The sequence below is a fragment of the Delphinus delphis genome, chromosome 20 (assembly GCF_949987515.2).
Source record: "Delphinus delphis chromosome 20, mDelDel1.2, whole genome shotgun sequence".
NCBI lineage: Eukaryota > Metazoa > Chordata > Mammalia > Artiodactyla > Delphinidae > Delphinus > Delphinus delphis.
This window is the reverse complement of record NC_082702.1, coordinates 11,261,025-11,270,945: the sequence shown is the minus strand read 5'-3', so window position 1 is coordinate 11,270,945 and position 9,921 is coordinate 11,261,025. Positions and strand designations below refer to the sequence as shown.

The 9,921-nt window shown below is 52.1% G+C and overlaps 1 protein-coding gene across 3 annotated transcripts; it reads left to right on the top strand.

Moving 5' to 3' along the window:
* The first annotated feature begins 3,011 nt into the window (after positions 1-3,011).
* ZNF575 (zinc finger protein 575) lies at positions 3,012-9,729 on the top strand. 3 transcript variants are annotated; one of them, XR_009517779.1, is made up of 4 exons: positions 3,012-3,167; positions 3,446-3,555; positions 3,997-4,108; positions 9,587-9,729. XR_009517779.1 is itself a non-coding variant. In XM_060001007.1 (4 exons), exons 3-4 carry the CDS (start codon positions 4,027-4,029, stop codon positions 5,237-5,239), a joined length of 741 nt encoding a protein of 246 aa, XP_059856990.1. In that variant the 5' UTR covers positions 3,012-3,167; positions 3,446-3,555; positions 3,997-4,026; the 3' UTR covers positions 5,240-5,292. The 3 variants fall into 3 exon arrangements, 1 of the variants encoding a protein (XP_059856990.1); XM_060001007.1 differs by lacking the exon at positions 9,587-9,729 and adding an exon at positions 4,581-5,292; XR_009517780.1 differs by lacking the exon at positions 3,997-4,108 and having other exon boundaries at positions 9,587-9,600.
* Positions 9,730-9,921: the final 192 nt, after the last annotated feature.

Sequence of the window (9,921 nt, the reverse complement as noted above, 5' to 3'; positions counted from 1 at the left end):
AGAGAGAGAGATCTGGAGAGACTTTCAGAGATACATTGGGAGATATAGAATTGAAATGGGGTGTCTGTCAAAGAAATATGGTCACTTAGATACACTCGAAGATTCTAGGAGATCGTGGAGGTGGGAAGAGATGTGGGGAGCAGGGAGCATTAGAGAGGGGAGAAATGTACAGGGAGAAGGACAGAATCTCTCAGAACAGGGAAACACCAAGAGAGGGGAGAAACAAGCAGAAAGAAAAGCTCAGACTCAAGGAGAGAACTTGGTTCAGTTATTCCTCCCATTGAGGTCTCCTGAACGTCTGGCTCAAGCTGAGCGAAACTGGAGACTCAGAGGTGAGTCCTCGGTCTGGTTGGTCTGGTTGGTGGGGGAAGGAGGTGCAGACATCAGGGCTAAAACAAGGAGAGGTACAGGGATTGCCTGGAGCTCAGGGGAGAGAGAAGCCAGGAAAACAGGGACTCTGAGGCACACTTTACTCTGAGGGTCCCCCAGATAAGACCTCTCCACCCTGGGGCCCATTCCTAATTGTTTCTGCAGGATTGGTAGACGCTTACTTGTCCCTTGAAGGCGTGCACACCCTCTGGGGATTTTGTAGAGTCAGCTGCGAGTTATCCTAAGAGTTAGAAACTGGTATCACCCTTCCCAAATGTGTGACCTCAGGCTCAAAACTAAACTCTTCTGGGCTTCTCTTTTTTCATCTGTAGATTGTGGTTGAAAACAGTTCCTCCCTCACTGTGAAGATCTAAGAAAAGATACATGTGGGGACTTCCCTGGTGGTCCAGTGGTTAAGACTATGAGCTTCCACTGAAGGGGACACGGGTTCAATCCCTGGTCGGGGAATTAAGATCCCACATGCTGCACAGCCAAAAAAGAAAAAAAAAAAAAAAGATACACACACCCCAATGTTCATAGCAGCATTATTTACAATTGCCAAAATACGGAAGCAACCTAAGTGTCCATCACATGAATGGGTAAAGAAGAGGTGGTATATATATACAATGGAATACTACTCAGCCATAAAAAAAGAATGAAATTTTTCCATTTGCAGCAACATGGATGGACTTGGAGGGCATTATGCTAAGTGAAATAAGTCAGACAAAGAAAGACAAATACTGTATGATATCACTTATACATAGAATCTGAAAAATACAACAAACGAGTGAATATAACAAAAAAAGAAGCAGACTCACAGATATAGAGAACAAACTAGTGGGTCCAGTGTGGGGAGGGAGGGCAAGATAGGGGTAAGAGGTTAAGAGGTACAAACTACTAGGTATAAAATAAGCTACAAGGATATATCTTACAACAGGGGAACATAGCCAACATTTTATAATAACTATAAAGGAGTATAACCTCTATAAATTCTGAGTCACTAGATTTTACACGTGTGATTTATATAGTATTGTCAGCAACTATACTTCAATTTAAAAAAGAAAAGATCCAATGAGTTCACACATACAAAGAGTTTGGGAGAGGACCTGGCACAGAACAATTGCTCAGGTGTTGTGCTCTCAGGGAGGTGGCTATCACTATTTCATCGTCATCTGTGACTCCTTCCTCCTCTTGCTACTTCCTCCCAATTCATTACTAAGCCCTGATGAATTAACCTCTCCAACCAGACCACTTTTCCCTCATCACGCCCTCTGCCCCAGTCAAAGAGGCAGCAAAGCATAGATGCAAATTACATGGATTCCAGGGTCAGGCTGCAAGTGTTCAAATCCTGGCCCTGCTATTTCCTGGCTGAGTGACCTTGGATAAGTTTTAGTGCCTCATTTTTATCTCTGTACAATGGAGATGATAGTAGCGCCTCCTCTTGAAAAACTGCTGTCAGCATTAAATGAATGAACATATATAAAACACTCAAGACAGCTTCTGACATATATCAGATGCTGTAATTAATAACATAATTATCATATCATATAATTATCGATATCATATAATAATATAATTATCATATAATTATAATAGTACTTTTTAATAATTACTAATATAATTAATATATAACAGCCGCCTCACTGGCTTCTGTCTTCCACTCTACCTCCCTGTAATCCATTTTCCACGCAGCAACCAGTGAACCTTTTAAAATGTCAATGAAGACACTGAAAAGTCAAAGCAAACAAATTCAACTTGTGGGTCTTGTTTAACAAATCAAGTGTAATAAAAAGATTTTTATGGGATATGAGGTCTGGTATATAGCTTCAAAATCATCTGGGAGGAGTGAGTGGGGAAATGAGCCCAAATAATCCTTCCGTATAACTCCCACGGCTCCCAGGGTTCGCCAGACCTTGTGGATTATCAGACTGAAGACCCACCCATGCGGGGGTGGTTTATGGGCACTTCACGGTCATTCCTGTACGGGGCGGGAAGGTGCACCATCACTTCCCGGGGGAAGGGTGCCAAGCAAGCCACCCCGGGCCTGGCACCAGGAGCTCCAGCGGGGAACAAGGGGGCCCGGGCACCTGGAGACCGCCGCCCTCCCGGCCCCAGGGTCGTAGTATTAGGGTGGGAGGGGCGGAGAATCCAGAATCACCCAGCAGCGAAGAGTGCCGGGCGCTGTGCAAATAACGTGACTTTTACTGGGCATCAGCTCGCTCTGAACCCGTCCCGCTCCCTCCCTCTCTCGAGGAAATAGCTAGCCTTTACTTGCCAGTGCCTTGAGGGGTAGAATAGGCAGCGGGCTCTTGAAACTGATTCGGGAGACGGAACTCAAGCTCCGAGCGGAATTCTCGAAAAGAACGGGGACATACAAAAGGGAAGTTGTCTCAAGAAATCTCTTGAGTTAGGTTTCCCCGTGTTAACTCCTGCACGTGCTTGACTCCAGTCAGCCACCGTAGGCCCTGCAAGCCTCGGCACACTTTCCTCCGGTCCCTCAGCCGGTATTGCTCACCAATTGGCTTGCCTTGCGCACCCACCCCCTCCTTCCATCCCGTCTCCCCCGCTGCAGCCTCCGCGGGGCGGACCGCGCATGCGAACTAACGCCTCCACCGGCCCGGCGGAGGAGGAGGGAATGGAAATGAGGCTGGGCCCAGCAGCTAGCGCGCGCTCCCTCCCCTGCCCTCCCATCTCAGGGCGCGCGCCGGGCGGTGCAGAGTCCGAAGGCAGCGCCGCAGTGGCCGCGGCCCCCGAGGGAGGGGCCCGGAGCCCCGCCCCCAGGGAGGAGCCGCCCGCAGGTGAGGGGGCAGCGGTCCGGGCACAGACGCCAGGGTCTTCGGGAAGTAGACTGGGGGTGCTGATCGCCAGAACTCCCGGAACGGGGGAGGGTCCTGATGCATAGGTTCTGGAGGGGCTGCATGGGCGCCTGAGCCTTAGGAGGGTGCATTGGTGCCCGAATGCCATGATCCCAAGGGGTGCGTGGAGGCTCGGACGCTTGGGACCTCGAGGGAGAAGTCCATTAGGGGGTCTCAGAATCGCAACACACGAGCCACGCTCTTTCTGTGTCTTCCTCCAGGTCTCCCCTCTTCCCTCCACGGTTCCAACTCCACGCAGGGGTTGAAATTTAGTGACAAGAAGAAGGCAGTTCACGCGGCGTCAATGGACTGAGACTAAGCCAAGAGCCGGGTAAAGCTACCTCTTCGATGTGAATCCCGCCCACTGAGCTCGTAGGCCCCTCCCCTGGGACAGAGTTGCTGAGCAACCGACTTTGGGTCTTATTAGTATAGCTCCACCCATCCCCGTCTTAGGTTCCTCGGCCGGTTCCGCCCACTCTGGACATAGGTCCCGCCTGCTCCGCGCTCTGGGGCGGCTGGGAGTTAGTTATAGAGGCCCCGCCCACTCCGCTCGAAGGCTCGAACGCTGAGGCTAAGTTCCAAATAGACTGCTTCTGGGTCGGGTTTGCATAACCCCGCCCATTGTGCCCTTAGGCTCCGCCCACCCTCACCTTATAGGACCCCAGACGTAAATAGACGCTGCTCCTAAACATACTGACCCTTGATTGTTAGGCTCTCAGCCCTTCCCCCAACAGCCTGATAAACACCGGCGTCGCCCCCTCTCCCACCCTAGGCCCTCCCTCCAGGTTTCTGGGCCAGCAAGATGCTGGAGCGGGACGCTGAGTCTGTGGCCCGGGGCACCGATCCTAGTCCCACTGGCAAGGAGCCTGTGACCAAAGGAGAAGGTGAGGGCGGCTCCACCTGTGAGTAGGGGGCATTCTCCAGGAACTGGGGCCAAGAGAATCGTATGTTGAGGGAATCTCAGGGTGAAGTTTTGAAAGCCCAGGGTGATAACCATTTCGGATCCCCAAGAACGCCAAGTTATGGGGAATCCTCCAGGTTGTCTTGGAGGGACCCCTCATTTCTAGGGGAGATGACATGCGGGATTTCAGGGTGATCACTTGGGAAGATACTAGAAACGGACACTTTAGTAGCTTTGGGGAAGCCTTAGCTCTGGGGTTCCAGCGAGGTAACCCTTTGGAGCCCCTTAGGATGATGCACGGCAGGGGGTGAGAAGCAGGAACACGCCATTTGGGGAATCTCAGTATGACCCTTCAGGTGTCCAGACACACTAGAATGTCAAGGTCGAGGGGGAGCCTGGTGTAGACTCAGGGCGTTGGCTGCTTCCTGGAGCCCACCAACCCTCCTGTCCCCTAGCTCCCTACCAGGGCTCGCCGCAGAAGCCCAGCCAGTTAGTTCCAGGGCCCGCCACGTCTGCGGGGGCGCCTTCCCGACCCCGCCGGCGGCCCCCGCCCCAGCGCCCGCACCGCTGCCCCGACTGTAACAAGGCCTTCTCGTACCCGTCCAAGCTGGCCACGCACCGGTTGGCACACGGCAGCGCCCGCCCCCACCCATGCCCCGACTGCCCCAAGGCCTTCTCCTACCCCTCCAAGCTGGCAGCCCACCGCCTCACGCACAGCGGCGCCCGTCCGCACCCGTGCCCGCACTGCCCAAAGGCCTTCGGCCACCGCTCCAAGCTGGCAGCCCACCTCTGGACCCACGCGCCCACCCGCCCCTACCCGTGCCCCGACTGCCCCAAGTCCTTCTGCTACCCCTCCAAACTGGCGGCCCACCGCCATACGCACCATGCCACCGACGCCCGTCCCTATCCTTGCCCGCACTGCCCCAAGGCTTTTTCATTCCCCTCCAAACTGGCTGCCCATCGCCTATGTCACGACCCCCCGACGGCACCGGGTAGCCAGGTCACCGCCCGGCATCGCTGCTCCAGCTGCGGCCAGGCGTTTGGCCAGAGACGCCTCCTACTCCTTCACCAACGCAGCCACCACCAGGCCGAGAGCCCAGGGGAGCGGGAGTGAACCCTCCCTTTGGCTCACTGGCTCCCTGTGCTGCCAGCCCCAGTCAATAAAGAGGTGGCATCTCTGAGCCAGGCTGTATGGACTTGCCTCTTCCAGGTAGCCGGAAGGGAGGTTGGCCCCCGCGCTGGACTCAGACTTAGCAGGAGGAACTCGTTTCTGGGAGGGGAAAACATCACCCACAGAGTTAGCACGGGGCCCCAAACCATGGACCTGGAGGTGTGGTTTGAAAGCCCTGGCTCTGGTTTTTCACACCTCTTCATATGGCAAAGGTTAAACATCTGCTAGCATCCTGTGCTGCTGAGGAGTGTGGCGAGACAGGCTCTCCTCAATGTTGTGAGTTTAAACTAGTGCCTCCACTTTGGCCATTGAGTGTATGTATAAAAAATTTTAAATGCACGCATGCTCGTGTCAACGATTCCACTTCTAGGAATTTATCCTATAGATAAGCACGTGAAAAAAGGTATAAGATTAAGGATGTTCACTGCAGTGCGACGGCAGTGGCCAAAGATGGGAAACAACCTGAGTGCCCATCAATAGGGGACCAGCTAACGAATTTACAGTACAGCCAGAGAATGGAAGATGTAGCTGTAGGGGAAAAAAGTCAGCTCTACATGCACTGACGTGGAAGTATTCCCAAGATAAGCTAAATCATAAAGGCAAGAACAAGGGGTGTATACCAGTAGAGTAAAAACAATTTGAAGGCCAAGCTTTGGAGCCAGCCCTGACCCACTAAAAAGCCGCAGGGCCTTGGACGAGCTTGTCGCTTCTCTGAACTCAGATGCCTTATCTATAAAATGGGAGGGTTTTTTGTTTGATGCTGCGGGTTTTTAAATTTGGCTGTGGCTTGCGGCATCTTAGTTCCCCGACCAGGGATCGAACCAGGGCCTCGGAAGTGAAAGCACCAAGTCCTAACCACTGGATCGCCAGGGAATTCCCAAATGGGAGTATTATAAGGCCTTTACAAGCAACTTCTCAGGCAAAGATGGTTCCCCTCTTGGAGCCTGTTTCTCCAGCTATAAAACAAGGATGACTGAGCGAACATGGGACTGCTCTTCGTTCTACAGATAGGAATTAAGCAGGTACCGTGTGCCGGGCCCTGCACAGGGTGTTAGGAACACAGCAGTGAACAAGACAGACCTGGTCTAGTGAGGGAGGTGGACACCAACCAAGTAGTGGCAAACACAAAGTAAAGAAGCCAAGTCCACTTTGAACAACAAGTAGGGGAGCCTTGCCTCCCTTCATACCAAGAATTATTACAAAGCTGTAGTAATAGGACGGTGGTGCTGGCTTGGGAATAGGCTAGTGGGAGGGCACTGAGAGCTCAGGAACAGACCTGCGCTTACGAGGTGCTAATAGGAGGTGGTCCCCACCTGTAGATCAGAGGTTGGCAAGCTTTTCCTATAAAGGGCCAGACAGTAGATCTGTTTAGATTTTGCAGGCCATACTGCGTCTGCCACAACTACCCGGCGCTGCTGTTGTAGCGCAAAGGCTGACACATGCATTGTGATATGTGGACGAGCGTGGCCGTGTTCCGATAAAACTTTATTTACAAAAACAGTAAGTGAGGGCTTCCCTGGTGGGCGCAGTGGCTGAGAGTCCGCCTGCCGATGCAGGGGACGCGGGTTCGTGCCCCGGTCCGGGAAGATCCCACATGCCGCGGAGCGGCTGGGCCCGTGAGCCATGGCCGCTGAGCCTGCGCGTCCGGAGCCTGTGCTCCGCAACGGGAGAGGCCACAACAGTGAGAGGCCCTCGTAATGCAAAAACAAACAAACAAACAGTAGGTGGGCTGGATTCTGCCTATGGAGTGTAGTTCGCCAGCCCCAGCTATAGATAAGTGGGGAAAGGATAGCTAATCTGTGAATGAGCTGAGAGATAGGGAAGAAAATTAAATGAGACCCTGTGGTAGGCAGAATAATGGTCCCCCAAAGATGTCCACATCCTAATCCCCAGAACCTGTGAGTGTGTTGGCTTCCACACAGCAGAAGGGACTTTGCTTATGTGATGAAGGATCAGCTCTTAAGATGGGAGATTATCCTGATTATTCCAGTGGGCCCAGTGTAATCACAAGGGTCCTTACATGGGAAAGAGGGAAGCAGAGGAGTCAGAGGAGGTGTGCCAATGGAAGCAGAGACTGGAGTGATGTGGGACCACGGGCCAAGGAATGCAGTCAGCTTCTAGAGGCTAAAAAAGGCAAGGAAATGGGTTCTCCCCTAGAGCTTCCAGAAGGAACACAGCAAAATAAAAATTTAAATAAGTAGATAAATAAAATAAAAAATAACATTAAAATAATTTTAAAAGACAGAAGGAACACAGCCTGGCCAGCACCATGATTTTAGCCCACTCAGACTGATTTTGGACTACCGATCTCCAGGACTATAAAATAAATTTGTGTTGTTTAAAGCCTATGATTTTGGTAATGTGTTACAGCAACATAGAAACTAATGAGGCTCTCTACCTCACAGCATACATGGAAGTTTCTAGTGATTTAAGATCTAAGTCTCAAACACAAAACTCTAGAGCATTTAGATGGAAATAAAGGAGAATCCCTTAGTAACCTCAGAGGCAGAGAAAGTATCTTTAAGACACAAAAAGTACAGATCGTAGAGGAAAAGACTGGTAAATTTGATCATAAGCAAACCAAGATACAACGATGATAGAGAGACAGTATTATGAGGGTAGACCTGGCAAATACGGTTAGATATAGAGGGTGAGGAAAGGCCTTCTTGAGGAGCTATTGTTCAGAGCTCAGATCTGAAAGCTGTGGAGGATGGAATGAGAGATGGTTTGTGGAATCTCCAGCATGAGGCTGGAACCAAGCAGACAAATGGAAATCAGGGGGCCTCAGGACTGCAGGCTGCTCAGCAAGGCCCTCGGGGGAGGGGGAGAGGCAGCGGAGGGGCAGGCTCCCTCCCCCAAAGCCAGCAGTATGGCTTGTGTCCATATTTACCGTGGAGCTGCCCCGGAAGATTTCCTCCAAAGCGACCCCACCACCATCAACGTTTCAAGGACACAAACTCATCTTGGGGGTGTCCATCCGGCCCAACCTTACTTTGTCCAGATGGGAAAGCTGGGTGCAGGAGGGATGGGATTTGCCCGCAACCAAGCAAGGGACAGTGCTGAGTCAGGGTGGATCCTGGGTTTTCCTGGTACCCCGCCCAACACCCTGCTACTCCTTGCACTTGTCCTGCCTGAAGACCTCTGCACTTGCTTTTCCTCTGCCTGGAATGGTTCCCCCAGAACCTCCCTTACTTCTCCCAAGTCCCTGCAGACAGGTGAGTCCTCTGAGACACCTTCCCTAATGACCCGATCACTCTCATCACTGTATAACACTGCCTGGCTTTATCTGCTCACACAGCATTTATCGCCACCCCACAATGCGGGACACTTGCCTCTCTCTCCCCCAGCAGAATGTCAGCCCCGTAAAAGCAGGAGACTCGTGTCTGTTTTTTCACTCTGCAGCCCCACTGTCTCACACATGGTGGGTGTGGTTGGCAGAAAAATGGCCTCCCAAAGATGCCCACATCTTAATCCCTGGAACCTACAGATATGTTATGTGGCAAAGGTTGAATTAAGGCAGCATAAGGAATGAAGGTTCCTAAGTGGCTGGCTTTAAAACAGGAAGATTATCCCAGGTTATCCAGCTGGGCTCAGTGTAATCACAGGAAGAGTCAGTGTCAGAGTGACACAGCGTGAGAAGACTCGACTGGCCGTTGCTGGCTTTGAAGATGGAAGGGGCGTGGGTCGTGGGCAGCTGCTAGAAGCTGGAAAAGATAAGAACACGGATTCTCTCCCGGAGCCTCCAAAAGGAGCGCATCCCTGCCTACACCTTTTTTTTTTTTAATTTATTTATTTGTTTTTGGCTGCGTTGGGTCTTCGTTGCCGCGTGCGGGCTTTCTCTAGTTGTGGAGAGTGGAGGCTACTCTTTGTCGTGGTGTGCGGGCTTCTCACTGCAGTGGCTTCTCTTGTTGCGGAGCACGGGCTCTAGGCACATGGGCTTCAGCAGTTGTGACTCGCAGGCTCAGTAGTTGTGGCTCGCGGGCTCTAGAGCGCAGGCTCAGTAGTTGTGGCGCACGGGCTTAGTTGCTCTGCGGCATGTGGGATCTTCCTGGACCAGGGCTCGAACCCGTGTCCCCTGCACTGGCAGGCGGACTCTTAACCACGGCGCCACCAGGGAAGCCCCCCTGCCTACACCTTTATGTTTAGCCCAGTGGGACCCATTTTGGACGTCAGACCTCCAGACCTAGAAGGTTACACCTTTCTTTTGTTTTAAGACACTAAGTTTGTGGTCATTTGCTACCCAGCTCTGACCCTGCCCTTTGCCCTTCGACCCCTTCCTGACCTCCCCAGGATGAAGTCCAAGCTTCTCAGCCTGCCGTTCACAGTGCTTCTGGACCGTCCTGTCCTGCTTTCTACAGCGAGGGAAAGGCTCTCCATCGGTGCTGTCCAGCCCAGGAGCCAGTGAGCACTTGAACTGTGGCCAGTGTAACTGAGGAAGTGAATTTTTCCTTTTGTTTCACTGTCCTTAAGTTTATTTTATTCATTTATTCATTTATTTATTTATTTATGGCCGCACCGCGAGGCATGTGGGATCTTAGTTCCACAACCAGGGATCAAACCCGGGCCCCCTGCAGTGGAAACACAGAGGCCTGACCACTGGACCACCAGGGAAGTCCCTGTCATTA